General features: G+C 33.9%; 1 protein-coding gene across 2 annotated transcripts in view; it reads left to right on the forward strand.

The window, feature by feature from the left end:
* Positions 1-19,522, forward strand: part of LOC108777803 (lachesin) — a 77,924-nt gene that overhangs the window by 49,539 nt on the left and 8,863 nt on the right. Inside the window, exons 3-6 of one of the 2 annotated variants that reach the window (XM_018544784.1) lie at positions 2,366-2,469; positions 6,203-6,410; positions 6,660-6,815; positions 16,254-16,382. In XM_018544784.1, the coding sequence (XP_018400286.1) occupies positions 6,353-6,410; positions 6,660-6,815; positions 16,254-16,382 (343 nt within the window). In that variant the 5' untranslated portion in view covers positions 2,366-2,469; positions 6,203-6,352. Of the gene's footprint in view, positions 1-2,365; positions 2,470-6,202; positions 6,411-6,659; positions 6,816-16,253; positions 16,383-19,522 lie in introns of those variants that run through there. The other variant, XM_018544775.1, reaches the window with a different exon arrangement.

The raw sequence follows: 19,522 nt of genomic DNA on the forward strand, positions 1-19,522 counted from the left end.
GTACATTTCATGGTTATTGTTATCTCCGTTTAGATAATACGCGACTACTGAGAGCTCACGTTAAATACCTATTCCAAAACTGTTCGCAGGTACGTGGTGATGGCAGAAATTCATATTCATTAACTGCGGACTGTTATGCACGAAATTCACGGTATATCTAGTATGTAATGTATTGTGTCTTTCGAGCAGAGCCGAGTCATGTTATTAAGCACTCCGTGCCATACCGACACATGGGCTTACCTTAATCAAAGCTTGTTAATCAGTTTGATAACGACTTTCCGAGGACGTGCTTGCGAATTCCAACAGTTTCACTCGATTTTGACTCCTATTATCATTAACACGTTGAATACTCTGACGGCCATTATGACAGTGGCATATCTCGTTGATGTGCGTATAAAATTTAATATACACTGTATTACCAATCAAGTTTAGACAATGGACGTACTTATCCGGACTAGAACTTCAGAGAACCTCATGAAAAATGTTTAAAATAAAATTTAAGTGTTAAAAAATGTATTAATTTGACGAATTTTTTAATAATAATTGTACAAGATGTATGAATTTTTTAGTCTACATTAAAAGTTTCCAGTCTCATTTTCTTGATGCACAATATAAGAACTCTTATCTTAACACTTGAAGAAAGTTGCACCTACAAAACCAGTTACTCTGACATTTTACCATCCTAATGAATTTTAAGTTGTTTTAAGCGCGTTATTAATTTTTTTTTATCTCCGCCATCGTAGGCGCGACAATTAACACTGCGAAGTGTTTTATAATAATAATAAAGCACTTGGGGGCATAATTAACACTGTCCTGTATCCGAGCTGTCGCGCTTGAAAGACCTAAAAGTAACTCAAACTTATCTTGAAGCTTGTCTCTCTGTACTTGTCTTTCGCTCTCTTTCCTCAACGATATTTTCCACTCCATCCTGCTTCCTTTCTTCCATCTTTCTGTTTCCCGTTCTCCGCGAGTTCTTTGTTCCCATAAATAATTCAGATGCTCGGAATGTCGTAAAGACATTAACGAAGGTAAAAGCTTTTAAGGGAGACCAGGCTGAATCCTGAACTCGTTACACTGCTTTAACGATAATAACTCTGCAATCAGGTCAGACGATGTATTGTCTAGACATGCGTGCAGGCATGCCAGCATCAAACGTTTGTAAGTGAATAATAGTCGAAGTGATTAATCAAGTACTTAGCTCGCGACAGGTTTATCTTGATCAGACGCATAGTACAGTGTAGAAAGGAACATTTATTAACATGAGTGATGCCAAAGCGCGAATAATCGTTGATGTTATTTCATCCCTTATCCCTTACATTTGAGAACTTAAATTTTTTCTCGTTGGAATTTATATGCCATGACGTAAGTGTCGTAAGTAAAGTAATACATTAGGATTAATACATTAAAGAAACTAAATTTTAATAAATATTGTATTTAATAAATAGTATTAACTAGTATATTTAAATAGTATTAAATAAACATTTACTTACAAGACATATTTTACTTAATAAAAAATACTTAAATTACTGATTCTTGTACAAAATATATGTTTACATTTAGTAAATATTTTATTAGTACTATTCAAACAAATTTTATTACAATTTAATACATTTTTTATGTATAAAATTATTATTTATGTGAATATCTTTAACAAAGTTTTAATTTTTTGCGTATTTTCAATTACTGCTCGTCATATAACAATATAATTAATTATTCTACAAGATAATTTCAATTTTATGAAAAACAACTCTGTGAAGAAAAAAATTATTTATTTTTTAATAATATTATGTTGAATCTTTTACTACTGTTATTTTATTTCACAATTACGCAGTTATTCAGCAATGAATATTAATCGTTTCTCCGCAAAGTAACGCATAAAAAATGAATAGTAGGAGTTTATTTTTAATTAATTTATGCTATAATCTGTTTTAGAGAAAAATTAAAGCTCATAATAACCGAGACAATAGTGTAATTTTAGAGATTATGATAAATAGGTGTCGGTTATATTAAATAAGATTACATTGACTCTTCAGGCTACAATATCTTCTGTGTCCATCTACACTACGGAGTGCAATTTCGAAAAGAAAAACAAATTACTAATCAGCTTACTTAGCTCAGGCGGTTGTTGCAATTTAGGGATTTTAAATTGAATTTCTTCTATGGGGAAATCTCCATATTTCTTATACAAGTACACCTGAGTATCTGAATTTATAATTATGTATGTGTGTGTTTCGTTAGATATAATAACATTGAATGTTAGAAAAATAGAAATGAGTACAATAAAAAAACAAAGATTTTATTTTCATTGTTATTATTTTAACGATTTTAATTTGTTGTCTAAAATGTGTTTACGTTGTTGTTGCAGATTCCGAATTGCCCCGATTCGCCGAGGAAATCCAAAACGTGACAGTAAGCGTAGGACGTGATGCTCTACTGGCTTGCGTAGTGGATAACCTACGACATTATAAGGTACTTTAAATTAAACTATCTTTATTACTATTGTATGTATGTCAAATGTCATATGAAACATGGTTAGCTATTTGAATTACCTTTGCCTTAAATCTATCGATTAGAGTTGTTTGAAATGATTAATGGGACAACCTTTGCTATTATAAAATTACACGGTTTCAAATGAAACTTCTTCTCCGTTTCTGTTCCAAGTATGTCGAATTTTATATGAAATACCGTTATCGTATAATTATTCACGTTCTTCTCGAGGTGAATTCGAACCATCGATTGACACATTTAGAAAAATTGAGATCACATATCTATATCTTTTATAGTCGGAAATGTCAGATCTTCCACAAGCATTTACTTCTGAATTACAATTTTCTGCTCGACTCACATTGTGCGAAATGAGTACAGATAAAGAATGAATATAGAACAAGAGAAATAACTGCTAATACAATTAGATAATAGAAAATGAAAATGTTATATCTTAAAAAGACGTAATTAATGTCTTTGTTGTGAAAAACACGTTAACATAGAGAGAATTAATACATTACAGGAAATGAGAATTCAATACTACTTATCTAGTACTATAACATATATAGTGCATTTGATTAAAGTTCTCTTTATATTTCAATATAGAAATCTGACACGGTTCAAATTATTATTTAAATAAAGAACTTTGTGAAGAATATCACTACGTCGACTTGCCAACAAAGGTCTATAGTTAATCGTGTCAATTCTCGCAAGTGCCGAATTACATGATTATCTGTTTATATAGAACTTCTTTCTAACATCTCTCCCAGGCGTCTAAGATAGGCTCCCACTACATTATCTTACTGATGAGTCTAGTAGTGGAAGCCGGGACGAAACGCCAACTCGTGATATTCTTCACAATTCTTATTTTTCATAAATTTAAATTTATTTCTACTTTAATATTATAATTTAAGAATTTAATGTCTTTCAACATATTATTAAGATCCAATTTTAGATGCTATAAAGCATCAAAAATTGTGATATTACTACGGTAGTTAATTAGATTTGCGTTTTAAAGTTCGACGGATGTTCGGCGCGCAAAAGGGGGGGGGGGAACTACTTACGTAGTATATAATATTCACACTTTAACATATCTTATATATGATCGCACTAATAACAGCGAATAGCTCTCATTAGCCTTACTATTCTTGTTATTTGACACGGTTCTGTTTATTATTTTTTGTACTATATATTTATTTGTGTCCGCGCGCGCGCGCAAATGTATATTTCAATATATATTTTATATATGTATGTACCTATTTTCATTCTCCATTCTGGTTTCTCATATCACACGACATATAAAGTTATAAACGGAATGCTATTCGGAATCCTGACGCGAATTATAGATTGTCTAAAGTGAGCTTAAGAAAACGTTTTCAACATGGCAAATTGCTATTAAGCAAGATTCGAACTTTTCTTGCCTTCGTGCAAGAAGCGCTTGCACAAATTAAATGAAGATAGTATCAACTGAAATCCCTACGGCGTTTATGGTCCGTAGACTGCGAATTGGACGGTCCTAGTTTACGTACCGTTATCAAAGACTTCGCATAATTGCTTCATTTTCCTTCAGTTAATTGAGATGACGTAACAATAGAATACAATTCATTTTACCGAATAGCGACAATACTTGCCAGAAATAACGCAGCTCGACATAAGCTAATAATACGTTCCTTCTTTCCCGAGATGACGATCAGAATCAAGTAGAACTTTATAAATTATTCTATATCTATATCGCAAGCTAACTCTACTCGTCATGGATTTTAGTACATCTTGTTAAGCGAGTAAATTAAATTCATGCGTTTCCTTTAAGCGCATTTCAGGAATGTGCCTCAGTATATGTAATATAATCTGCAAGATATCCGCCACCCGTCTTTTGAAAATTTAATGAGAGATGAAAGATTTATGTTCTCGTCGTTCGACGAGCTTTCGTACACTCGGTATTCACTGTGCATTCCGAGGAGAAAGCATATTTCTCATTCAAAAATTTTCTTTCAACAGCATTTCGATTCTACTATCCATTTATCTTTTTAATCAAAAGGCTTTTATATGAAAAGCGTCAAATGCTTTTCTATGTTAAAGCTGAGAAATTTTAAATTTGTAAATTTCATATCAAGAACATGTACCAATTATATATATCTATATGTATATATATTTCTTCTCGTTTACAATCTATATAATGTAAATCTTAATCTGTATAAGAGTACTGTGCTTTTAAAATTATTAATGTAAAAACCTTAATAAACTTATAAACTTTCTCAATAATATATATAATACGTTTTTTAAATGATTTTTTTACATAAAAGTTTTATGCTTATACTTCCTTTGTATTGCTTTATAAAAGGAAGCTTCGTTTATAAAACATTTTTATTTCAGAAAATGAAAATTTCTAAAATATTTTAAATTTAAATTAGTTATAGATTTAATTTCAAACTTAGATTATTACTTAATTTCTTTATATATAATAAGTACAGTTCAATTCTTCATATTTCTGTTGTTAATGATTGCAACAATGTCAAGTTTAGGGTAAACTTCCATCCGTTACGTCGATGAGAATGCGTCAGGAGTTGTGTCAAGATGAGTTATTAAAGCAATATTGTAACGAATACTATGAAATATCGTTCGGTACGAGCGTATGACTATGCACACGTGTCTACGCATATAACACATAGCGTAACCGCGCGCCTACATGTATAAATATATAAGAGTCGAGTACATATAGTAGGTGGAAGCTAAAATATTCGCGAGTGAGCTGATCTTTTCTACGAATGATACTCTCCAGTCGTACTACTAGAAACACGAAACATACTTGAGTTGCACTTGCGGTGGAAATTATACTGCTGTAGAATTTGCGAGACTTCGGGTATGTTTTGCATGCTCAAGAAACCTCTTGCCCGTATCGAAAATTCAACGACGAAAGTGTGTGAGAGACAGGTGGTAGTAGGAAGAAGAGTGAGTAGTTCTGAATCTACGTCAGTTTCTCGAGATCTATGTAAAGAGGATGGAGAGTACTATCTTACTTGATTATTAGTTTAAATAAGAAAAAGAAACGAGTACGATATTTTTCAGTAAAACATGTAAACTCGCCAGAATATATGTATTTGCGCGAATTTTCGCAAACAAGAATGACAGGTACATCATAAGTTATGTGTGCCTCAAGATCTATATAAAAGACATTTTAACTGAATCTAACATATAGTCTTTAAAAAGAGACAATATATTGTACGAAAATAAAGGAACTTTCTCTATAATTTAAAATATAATTAGTGTAATTTGTAATTGTACTTCTCGATATCACTCCTGATGTGGCATATTCGAGGTTACTTTTATTTTGCTATGTTATATGGTAACTTTTGTATTATAATGAAGATATAGTATATGTTTGTCTATCATTATACTTCCTAATATCTGATATTTTAATTTAAAATAATTGTTGTAATATGTTTATTTTTATGACGTATTTTTCATAATATACAGTAAAAAAAAAGTAGATGTGACAAGACGATATAGAGTAACAAAAGGTTAAATAAATGTTTTTTAACTGTTTATTATTTAATATTACTACGATTAATTGTATGTTTTTATATACTTTATAATTATATAGAATAGAGATAAAAAAAAGTTGAAGATATATCGAAAGATGTTTCCGTATAATTAAGCAAAGCGAAAATACCTACAATTAAAAAGAACTTAAGAGAGATAGTTTTACCGTTTGTTCTAGGTGGCATGGGTGCGCGTCGACACGCAAACTATACTGTCGATTCATCAGAACGTAATTACTCAGAATCCCCGTATCACTTTATCGTATAATGATCACCGCTCGTGGTATCTTCATATAAAGGAAGTTCAAGAAGTTGATCGCGGATGGTACATGTGCCAGGTAAATACGGATCCAATGAAGAGTCGTCAAGGTTACGTACAAGTTGTAGGTAAGCACTATTTTATGTACAAAAGTCATTTTAAATGCACAAACTTCTTATTTATATTTAAAATTATATATTTTTAAATTATAGTCTTTCAAAAAATTATGTCTCTATCTCAATATATTTAATAATTCTAACAATTATATGTGTGTGTGTGTGTGGATGGATGAATGTGTTTGCAAGTCTGTAAAGAATTTAAATTTATGTAAATGTGACTAGCATAAAAGTAAAATTTTTCTAATGTTTGTGTTACAGTACCTCCGTCGATTATTAGCAAAGAGACCAGCACGGACATGGTGGTCCGTGAAGCTTCCAATGTGACGTTGACGTGCAAAGCGACCGGATATCCGGAGCCTTACGTCATGTGGCGACGCGAGGATGGTCAGAACATAAATTATAATGGCGAGAGTGGTAAGTCATAATTAATTCGTCATGATTATCACGAATAGACAATCGAATAGAGACGATGGATTCAGAGCGTAATGCCAAATAGGATGGTTATTTTATAATGCTGTCGAGAGATGTATATCGGTCGATAATCATCGTAATAATGATGCTAATTTTATTACCTTTAGATTGATTAATCTTAGGTTGATATTTTTGTTTAAATATATATTTCTGTTACACTTTTTTGTGAATTACAAAGTTACATCTGTGATCAATGATGACATATTTGAAGTGATTACCAAGTGCTAAATTTACAATATTAAAAATTAGTATTTTTTAATTCACTTTAAGTAACACAATGTATCTTAATATTCTGTTATTAAATTCAGATTTGAAGGAAGATGAAATTTTAATATTTTGCTAAGAATAATATTTACTTAAAGTTAATAAATTTTTAATCTGTGATAATTTAATTATGATTAGTATATTAATTTTTTAATTATACCTTATATTTTTGTATATATAATTTGATAAAATCAATTAACAGAATATATGTATGTGTATAAACGTAATGAAACTCTCGAAAGTAAAACAACACGTTCGCCATTATATGTATATATAATATCACGATAATTAAATATATCATATGCATAATGTGGAATATTTTATAAATTTTCCATTATCGAATTGTATTACATGTTTACATCAGCGATTATCACTAATTAAATCTGTTTTTAAACATAATCACTCTTTATGCGTTACTTTCTCATTATGTGAATAATATAATTTCGCGAGAAAATACAATGATACATACAGCTACATCTCTAAACTAGTACCATCCATCCAGCTAACGGATGCTGTGCTTTAACGATTAATTATTCCTCTCCTAGTCCAACATCAAAATTCGGTTGAGCTATGGCCAGAACGCAATTATTCAGGTGCGCGCGGTATAACCACTGTATCGCCAAACTGTACTGTAATGTGTCCAAAAGTGCAGTTGCAGTTCACAGCTAGTTCGGAATTGAGGTCGATAACATTGAGATATGGATATCCTATCCGGTAAAATTTCTTCAATTTCTGCGCGACAAGTTACCATGCTAAACTTTTTTATTTCATATTGAGTTGCTCAGAATGTTTTGTTCTTACTCTACTTTTTAGTAAACCAAATAGGACATGGGTTTGTAGTCGAATGATACATATTTACATACTCAACGGTGGTTCTATAAAAATATAATTTAAAATATTACGAAAGATTATTCGTAATTCGAACTAGTTACAATTGTACTTACAATTAATACAAATAAATATAGGAGTACAAATTAGTTCGGTCCGTTTTCCAAAACATGATCGCCTCCAAAGACGAGTCATTTTGTCGAGATGGAATTCGAAAATTGCCTGAGAGATGGGAAAAAGTAGTAGCCAGCGATGGACAATACTTTAATTAATTTGTTTATTCATTTTGTTTTGAAATAAATGCATTTTTGAACACAAAAAACGGACCGAATTAATTTGTACACCAATAAATTACATATTTATTTATTCAATTATTATTTATTACTATGAAAAATTAACAATTATCAAACTTTGATGTAAATAACTGATCGATGAGCGCAGCTGTGGCGTCCTTATCATTCCATCATGATGAAAATAACCATACGATATAAGAACACGTCTACTTCCTTGAATCCGTCTCGATCGATGCTAATTACCCTCTTAATTACTAATTATGACTAGACTAAAAAGTAGAAGTCAGTCTGTCGGTCGGGGTGGATATTCACGGAAAGGCGAGACGTCAAACCGTCTGTAGATTCCAGAGGGTTTCCTCAATAAAGGATAAAGGTCGGATTTAATTTCTGCGCGCTAATTTAAATTTTCATTGCCTTCCAAGCATACGCCGAGTGCCGACGCTCAGAGGATCGTCAGATCGTAAACCACTACTCCATACTAAGCCGGCCGTATAAACTGATACTGATAAATATGGATGTCACGCGTTCTGATATGGAAAAATAGTCGTAGCGTGATTTACTGATTATCCACTGCCGAAGTGATGCCCGATTTATTGTGTTAAGATAAATAAATTAAAAAGTTCTTATATTAAAGTCAAATTAAGATAAAGTTTTTAATAAATATATGTGAATTTCTGTTTGTGTTTGTTACTTTAACTATCTTTATTTTTATTCGTAGATTAATTGTGTATATACGTGTCATTTTATTTTATATTATTTTCGCAATTGTTCTGTAAAAGGAACGATAATTAAAATAATAATTTTTTTAATTCTTGTGACACAAAACAACACACAAAAATTCTTTTTAAATATTTTTTCACTTAGACAAGATAAGAGATATAATCGTATAAGCGTAGCATAGTTTTAAGATTATTAATAAATTTTTGTTTTGTATTTCTAAAATAGCAGTTTTCTACGAAATCTCATGTATCTAAATATTGTTTATTAATACACATTTGTGTAAAAAATGCAGATAACCATTCCATCGAAAAAAATTCCATTTCATCTCACGTTGTCTGGACATTATTATGTAATGCATTTGAAAATGCAACCTAATTTTATCGTAAATGGAAGGTAGTCATTGAAGGTGAACGTACCAGAAAAATCCGATAATGCAGAGAAGAAAAATATTGTTGACGTAAGTGTATGTTGCTTTAATTATACGTATTATACTATAATTATACACAAATTACACTGTACTTCGTCCGTGTTATTTTAAAATGGGATAACGCGCACTCGTAACAAATATTTATTGCTTTGAAAATATACGTTGAGAAGAACTTAAAAATGATAGCTGAAGTTATAAGATGACATTTCATAACATTACTGCGTAAAGAGGAAATAAACTTTTATGTTCGCGCACAGCATATGAGCGTTGAGGGTTAACACCTTTTAGAAGCTATGAATATTTTATTTATATTGAGCTGTTATCCATATTTCATCCATTTACATGAACTGTTTCTTCTCCAAAACGTCTATACTCGTATTTTTTTAAATTCTTTTACTTTCTCTTAAAAGATTCAGTATTTGAGTCTTGCAGAGAATAGAGAAGCAAGTTATAAGTGTTCTAAGCTCCCGTTGAAAACTTTCCGATATATTTGTTAAATTTTTAATGATAATCTTATTTTATGATTCCTTAAATAAAATTTTTTGAGATTACAAACTTGAGCAGTTCCTAATGAAATCTAAAATATTCTTTAAATCAATTATGGCATACTTAATATTATGATATAATATGATCGTAATATTAAATGTTAAAGGTATAAAGTTTTTCCAATTATAAATTATATATTAAATTAGATTTGTTTTGATTCCTTTAATATCCTTTAGAAATCCGTTATTATTGCATCTATAATTAAGGATTTGTGAAGTTGCCATGCATCGATAGGTGATCGATATTAGTCGACGCACGGAGATGCTTTCCAGCAAACCGACGATTCATCATTCGAGATGAGCGTCAGATTATCCGTGTAATTGGACGAAATATCGCGATGGTGAATATGGTTCGCGTTCGAGCCGTACGACCGTGTTACTAACTGATGTGTTGGCCTCTGGGGCACGAGGGACGGGCTAACGCCATTACTTCCCGCTTGATAGCCTCCAGACACCCACCAACCCTCCGAGAAAGTATAGATGGTTGCCGGCTTTTCTTGCTTCTTCTCGAGCCGAAGGTATACCCCCGCCCCATCCTCGCGCAGTCTGCCCTTTCACCCACCTCGGGGCGAGTAACCGAAAAAGAATGGCTGAGAGAGATGAGAAAGCAAATCGAATTTAGCAAAACTATCGCGCGTCGAGGTGCTACCGTCGTTGAACGTGATGGTAGTAGTGGTGCGAGGCACCTGCAGGTACAAGGGAGATTTACCTCCGACGGACAGGTACCGGAACTGATCGTGCGGAAGGGCTATGGCGAGAACACGAGGGAAAAGATAAAAGAAAGACACGGGTGGGAAATTAGAGCGCAGACGAGTGCAGCGGGGGGTGGCCATGAGGTACAAAATAAACGACGAAGACGGCGGAAACGAATTGTCGCGCGCCGCTCGTGCCTTTAATACGAACGTTCATAAGAGCGATAACGCGCCGCAATTCAGTGATATCTACGGATTTCGTGGCAGAGGTGAATTGGAATCGGATGCAATGTTCGAGCCGGAGGAGTGTAGGAGCTATTCCGACAACCCCGATGAACCGGGAGGTTCACCTGCGCGCGCGAACGAAAATTCATGTTGCCTCCATAGTTATGGAAACGCGTATACGTCGACACTCGTCGATGCCGTATCACGCGCTTCGTGCCCGGGAAACGCGATTGGCTTCTTCCACTTTTTCGAGATGTACCGCCTGGTCACTGCAGCCTGTCCATCGTGTCCGTGTGCGCTACTCCATTCCCATCAGCACTAGTCGGGTGGACAGATCCATTCCTTTCTCCCTCTATCTTGCTCGATATACGAGAACGACTCTAAACTCATTCGGACGCGTATGTGTAACAGACGTGTACATACCGCGCAAACCATCCACTCGACTGTACACACCTACACGATTATCGTGGATCAATGTAGCTGCACGCCTGTGATTATGTGTGTACTCACGAATCCTTGCACATATGTACTGTTCACCGACCGTTAAATGTACATACATGTGCGAAGTCATGGACGCGCGCGTACGCCTCTTCCTCTCGCCCACCTGTTTATATCTACCAAGAAGCGAAGGTAGATAGGGAGAAAGCGAGAGACACATATACCACGAGTATTTCCGTCACCGATACTCTCACGAGTCCTGGCAAGATCTCCCCGTTAATGCGACCACGGCTTGTCGACGCGAGGCCGACATAACGCGATGCGACTGGAAAATCGAAACCGACAACGAGCTGAGTTTCCCGCCGCGCTGGTGTGCCAGGTAGACGTACGTACAGGAGAATAGGATCCGATGTGCATCGAGTATAAAGCACGGCGCAAAGTCGGCTATACCTCGCACTCATTTTGCGCTTACACACCCAACGCTCGCCCAGTTCTGCGCCCTGCCAGGGAGAACACACACGTACACACAACCGGCTCGAACCGGTATCGAACGCCCTGATGTCTGTGGTGCGCCAATGCTTGCGGTGAAGAGGCACGTTACGTTTTCTCGTTACCGTTTGAGGTTCCTTTGTGCGTTCCAAACCGCTGGTAAAGTCAGCGTTCAGCACGAAGTCAATATTATCTGAGAAATTTCTCGCTGGAAACTGGAATATAATAGCCCCGTCTTTCATCCGCTTTACGCAATGCTGCACTCCAAACGTAATTTGTCTTTCAAACCTCGTGACGTCAGCGTTCATGACAATCGATCGTTGATGCACCCTGAATCCGTAGCGTAATAACGAGCGATTTTATTTCATTTCATTTCTCATCGTCCGCGTTTGTCGCAAGTATTTACGCAATTTGTCTGGAATCTGTGGACATTTTTATGTTTTTCCATGCATAAAGCTTATACAAATAGCTACTGGAAAATGTGACCAAATATTTTTAGTTCTTACACATACCATTTAACATACCATTTGTGTATGCGCGTTTATGTATGTATTTATATATGCACGCATAGATCGTTAACATGTTAGCTATTCAAGTGTCCACGTTTGTATATTGGAATTTTCAGGTTTTATTTAAATGGAGTGAGCTTTCTTTTTCCTTTTTTTTTTATATGAAAAAAAAAGTGAATCAGATAGAATGAAAATATATATTTTATTTTAATTATTTTACAAAATAGAAAACGCGAGAGACGTAGATTTGAAAGATAAAAATATTGAATGCCACGTTTGCTTTTTCAATACTTTATTTTACAACTTATATAATTGCGCTATTTGTATCATAGTTGTCACTTTAATGCGTCTGTGAAAACTTTTTCACGACCGCTGCAATAAATACATAAGAATCACTTACGTACGTCTGGTCTAACATTCGCGGATACATTAGCAGCAATAATCGTTGGCCGAGGATTTCGCTTGGAAATGAATGTACCTGGGTTATCTCACGGTTATAACGCGAAAAAGAGCACTTAAGGCTACGAGAAAGGGGGATGGGATGAAATATCTGCGACCCATCCTTCGCTTATGGGCCGGAATACATCACGTACTAATTCCCAAATAGGTGGCCAACCCTCCACTTCGTCTTCGAGTAAGCTGTTCGCTTATTTTTACGCCGCTGAGAATACGTCGCGGAAAACGTTATGCAAAGCACGCCCCGGCATCGACGTGAATGAACGTTAATTTATTTCGGAGCACTTCCTATGCGCGCACCACTTCTCTTTATACGCACATTTGCCGACGACGGATGAGTCACGAAAGATTTCACGTCATTCGCAGACGCGTAATGTCCCGTGAAAATTCCGAAACACTTTCGCGCGCGCGCGCGCCGGCACGAACGCAACGCGAAACTTTATCAAGCTCGACGATTGGGAGCCAATTTTGCCGAAGTTTAATAACGTTATAGCTTGAGCACTGATCTTTCCAGGTCGACGCAGGCAATATCACGTAGTATTATAGACACGTACATCAAGTACATGTCTATAACTTTAATATATGAACGTAATATTCACGTAATATGTACATATCTCTGCACGGCAGATGTTTCTCTCATTGCATTCTGCATTATACGAACGTTAGACAAATATTTTATTCCTGTTACATAGCAATGAAGAATTTAATTTATTTTGTTTTTCTTTTCTGGCAATTTTTACATTTCGCAGCATTTTAAATGTATCATTCTTTTTCTGTTATTTCGACAAATAGACACAAACTGGAATTGTAGGTTAAAAATACACACAGATACATACACAATGAAGATCATGGAAAAACTCCACAAATAGAAGATGTGAGAACAATTAGAAGAGAATTACAAGTCAATGATGACTTTATTAAGTGGCGTTATTCATAATGTAATATGACATGACAATGTGTGAGCTCACGCGATATGATAATAGCGTATAGTCCAATCTTAAATGGCATCGATCGCCGCCCTACCGTGAAATAATCAGATCGCTGGCAATTAAACTGAGTCATCCCGATCGGGGAGGAATGATAAAATTTGGGCGTGCCCGAAAATAATAATTGTCCGCGTTCTCTTTTGTTCGCGCCTGCCGCGGCACGACCGCTGTGAAATTCCGCTCGACCGGGCCATATTGCGGTTTCCCATTAAGCCGAAAGTTTTAAAGGTTTCCGCTAAACCGGTAAGCGAGTAGTTCCGGCACAAGACCTGCGGGACTACTTGATTAAAACCCCTTGAAAGTGCGACCCGCCGGGCAGAATCCCCGGTACTCTGCATTGTTTATGGAACAATAGATAGGTTTGCCGCGCAGCTTGTAGCACGGGGTTGGCTACCAAGGATTCAGCACTCTCTCGCATCCTACTGCTGGTCGGGTAACAACTTTATCCCTTTCACCGCTTTCATTGCTGCACGTGTATATATGTTGCGTTCCCTTTCAACAGCAAAATCTTCAGCTGTGATGTGTAGCGTAATTTAATGGAATTTTTGTTTTATCCAACGTAAGTTTTATTGAAACGCATGAAAACGCATATACATATAAAGATGATATATACGCGATAATATAAGTAAACTATTTTAAACGTATTTTATGCATTTTGTGTTGTAAGTATAATATTATATTATCGCATTTACCGAGATTTAAAAATTATATTTATATATATAATTCGTAGTCAATTTTTGTATTACAATGCCTTATATTATCAATCCATTCAGACTTTTGTATATCAAATTTGAAGACGTTTATTGTAATTATTTGATTTTAGCAACGTTATCTAATACCAGATGTACATAATAATATAATGTTGAAAAGATAGTCCAAACTTTGAAAATAAAATTTAATTTTTTAGTATAAATTATTTATTTATTTATTAAAGTGCCCCTAAACTGAATTTTAACACATTTTTAATATAGTCTAATTTTAAAATCAGGTCTAAAGAGGTTAAATTATAATGAAATTGCGTAAGGATAAAAATTATATAAAAATAAAGTATTCTTAGACATGAATCAAAGTGCGTGAACCCCTTAAGAGCATCACGCATAACTTGTAACACCTTGTGTATTTTTACAACGCTTTATTGCTTCTACACAGTTCGGTCAAATGGATGTAAAGTTTCTCGCGTCCCACGATGCTTTCAACTTTATTGCAAGAAGAAGTTTAAATAGGTTTTCCATCGCGCTATATGTTTCTTTTGCATTTTCTTGAAATGTCGGTTTAAACTAAATGGTGCAATAGGAAAAAGCACACCGACTTATTTTAGCATTTTCATTTTAAATATAAGCGATATACTAATAAAAACACATAATAACTTGTAATTGTAACTTCGTTACAAGTAACAAGTTACTCTCATTCCCTGATATGATAGAACATGATTCAATCGATGCCATCAAAATATATCAAATATTTGTTGATTATATGATTTCTACGAGTATATTCGGATAAAATACATTGCATGCCATACACAATCTATTAAGTGACAATAGCGAGATAATGCATAGATCGTTCCATCAAATACAGTAATTTCTCCGTTAATGTGACGATCTGCTTTACACTGTTCTGGTTTGATGTGCATACAAGTAATGTGTTATATCCGTATAACACTATTATCACTTTTAAAATGAGAAAAAATATAGAATCAGAATCTATAATGTGTATATGGTCAAGAATATTTATTATTCAATAACATTTAATTCTGTACCTACTTCGTTTATGCACGTTGGGATTACTTGCTATTGCGATCTGTAATCAAACAGAATTGGTAGCAATAATGCGATTATCAGTACGCGATTGTCGGTAGTGTCTAAGCAGCTCTCTTGACGGGATACAGACATAATTCGCCTTTACAGAGTTTAATCTATCTCTGCACCAGTCATATCAACCAACATGCCAGAAATGAATGCAGCGTAGATGCAAATAGCTCTCTGGCAAGGCGCAAAGTGCTCTTTGTCACACGACATGCAATAAAAGTTTCGACGCATATGCGCATCGCGCGCTTTCAGCGACCTGCGCTCCGATGAATGTTGCCTTCTTTGTCGACATTATCGATATCTGTACGTTTCGGAATAATACTGATATTATCATGATACACTTCGTTTATTAATTCGTGAGAAAAATTATTACAAACACGGCGAGCTGCGCTCACCAAATTGTATTACACGTTATACAATAATTATTTTGGGCAGAATATGATATGAGAGGATTTTTCAGCGATTTGCTACAACGCAAATACGTTTTAATTAAAAAGTATCGTTTAATTAAAAATTTGATTATTAATTAATTGCTTATAGGTTTCATATCATAGTTTACAACAATTGTATTTTCATATAGAAATTTATTTGCTAACATTTTATATTGCCATAAACATTGAAAATATCAAAAGAGTATATTAAATGCATTTTCCTAAAGCTTTTGCAGTTTACATATTAATATATGTGAACATTTTATGTTCCAGTGAATGTCGTGGATGGCGAAGTGCTGCATATCGTGAAGATAAGCCGTCTTCACATGGGAGCTTATTTATGCATAGCTTCAAACGGCGTTCCGCCATCGGTGAGCAAGCGCGTCTCGCTACGTGTGCAATGTAAGTTACTAATTTTCCCACGTTATCAAAGATTTCCATCACACGCATAAACATTTCTTGAAATTTATGAATTTAATACACATGAGCGTAATACGAACGATGGATACAATTCTTGATAAAGGATAGGAATGGCGTAAAGCGATAAAATTTATAATAAAAAAGAATTAATATCGAAGGATTTTCCGTACAATTTAATATTTGTTTATAAATACCGGTCGGAGAAACATTTCAAAATATTCGTAAAGCTATATGGATCCGTGCCCATCCATGCCCATTAACCTAACGAATTCAGATAAAACCAATAGTTCGCAAAGGCAGCGATTTTAATATTGATTTCTCTGATTGAAAAAGTTTGTAGGAATTATTTTCCACAGCGTGAGTATCTCGAAACTGAACCAATCGAAACTTCGCGGGATCGTGTTGGATCGAACATAAATTAAAAGGTCTATGTATTGTATAAATGAGTAGATACTTCAAATATTTTATGTTTTTGTATTTTTTATATTAAATTATTAATAAACTTTATATGTACGTATAACTAAGTATTTTTTAAATTGAAATTATTTTTCTAATTTTTATAAGTCAATCTATATGAAAAACAATTTTTTTAACCCTTGTAAATGTATAATGTTTGTATAATACACACATATATTTATGTATCATTTGCACGTGATTCTATTTATTTCACTATATTTATAGCATCAGTATCAATATCGAATACGCATATTTTTAGGGATTTATTTGGTATGGATTAGATTGATTTTACATCAATATCGTACCACTGAATACTGGATTTGGCGCATACACTATTGATTTCTCCGTGTATCTATATGCCATTAGCGAAAACTACGATGTCATCGTAATACTATGCACTTTGGTATTATGATAAGAGTAGGATAAAACTTGGGAAGGAGCGACCATTGTCGCATAAGGATACCAGCGTATTTTTCTGTACAAGAAAATATGATAAGAAAGGATGATGGAAAGAATCCCGTTTTTATCATGCCTTCCCGATTGCGAGGCGCGCGTAACTTGGTAAATGCTGGTCGCTGGAAGCAGTAAAGCACGATGTTGGATATATTATACTTTTAATGAACTCGACGTGGTTCATAAACGTTAGAAATGAAATAAAGCCACTACTTTTCTTTGATATATGAACTACGCTAATATCGCTGCTTGTGAACTACTTTTTATTAATCTCTCGACGTTACACCAACTACATGCTGTATGTATATAATTTCAAACAAGTCTTGTAGCATTATAAATACCTTGTAGTATTTTATATTCTCTATCGTGCAGAGATTTGTCAAAACATGATAATTCACGACGTATAATTTGGTAAAACATTAATTCATGATGTATTTTATTTTATATAAAATTATATTTTTTCAAATAACATTCTTAAACTACAAATTAATATTTTTAAGCATTGAATAAAAATATTTATGTAAGACAATAACATGTACGAAAAATTTATAGGTATGTACATATAATGTTTTTATAATGTATTATAAATTGGAGAGAAAATATCGATAACTATAAAAGATGAATACATTTGATTTATGTAAGAGCAGAATGACAGGACCAATCTTATTTAACGAACACCGCTACAACTCGTTGAAGAATGGCTGTTCTTCATCCGTAGAAGCATTCTCGCGCGATGCGCCATGCATTAGGTCGGTTTTCAACGTCTCATTTAGCCACCGATTTATGGGTGGCTACTTGACCCAGATATGGTCAATATACGTCCGTTCCTCCTCGCGCAGCCATTTCAACCGTCGCCCATCTACAATTCTCGGATTCCACTTAGTTTAGGGTGCGAAACGCGTCCTTACGCCATCTTTTCTGGCATATTAGTTCCTCACTTCTGCACTTTCTTTCCTGTAAGCGAACACAAATATTAATAATCGTCCAAGAAATTCAAGCCTTAAACGGCGATTTCGTACGAGGGTCACGAATTGCGTCAACTACTTGGCTACTTACACGCGGCCCACGCGCGGCATAGTATTTTTCTTTTGGATTCTCGGGGATATTATATGGTATATTGTAGTACAATATATTCTCTCGGATGTTGATTTGCTGACGGTGCGTGAGGCATGATAAACGCACAAGTATTATTAACTCATGGCATGAATTAATAACGGTCGTGCATCACAGAAATATATTATCTAACAACTTTTCCAGTGACTTTATTTTTAGTAAAGATACTCTTTTTACAGTGGATTGTTGTGCAGTTATAGCATAATTTATATATGAAGATTTATAAAGATTATTCCATCAATAGTTAATTTTAAAAGAAAATAATGTTTTAAGATTTTATATCATAAAGAATTGACATCTGAAGCTAATATAAATTATTCAAATATATAGAGATATAAAGATAATGTGTGTGTACTTATCTTTACTGAATTAGTGATTCAATATTTACAAATGAAACGTTACAATCTCGCAAATCAAATCATTTTTTAACACTCGCCACTGTCGCTAAAAGATTTATAAAATAATCAAAATTATATTTTAAAATTATATTGAATAATATATATGAAATTGTAGTTTTGTTCACTATCGACGGATTTATTGACAGCTCAGCAGGATGGTTTGAAAGGGAAATGGGTGGAAAAACTCTGCAGTTATGTTGAAAGCGCACCCTCTACTAGTAAATCGCGATTTACGTCCGTTCGTAAAAGACGAAACTATGACACAATCCTATCCCTACACCGAGATATCAGTATCGATCGAAAAAGAACAGTCGTGTATTTATGATACATATCAGATACACCGATATCAAGTATCAATTGAATTTTTATATAAAATCTTTATATAAAATCTTTTTTAAAATAAAGTACGTATTATTAGCTATACTAAACTACAATAAATAACATGAAGCTTGACTAGCAGTGAACAACTGTGAATGATAAATTTAATAAAAATATATGAACATCTTACAAGAGAATTTTATGACAAAGAATTTGATCTGCTTATGTAAAAAAGATTTCTTTTATAAGATATTTATAAAATGTAATTTCCGTATTTTAAAACGATTAGTTGATGATATTTATAAATTCACAGTTAAAACAAATCGATAGAAACGTTTCCTTGAAACATCTCATTAAAAGAATGAATAAAATTGAAATAAATAC

The sequence above is a fragment of the Cyphomyrmex costatus genome, unplaced genomic scaffold, assembly GCF_001594065.2.
Source record: "Cyphomyrmex costatus isolate MS0001 unplaced genomic scaffold, Ccosl1.0 scaffold116, whole genome shotgun sequence".
Lineage (NCBI taxonomy): Eukaryota > Metazoa > Arthropoda > Insecta > Hymenoptera > Formicidae > Cyphomyrmex > Cyphomyrmex costatus.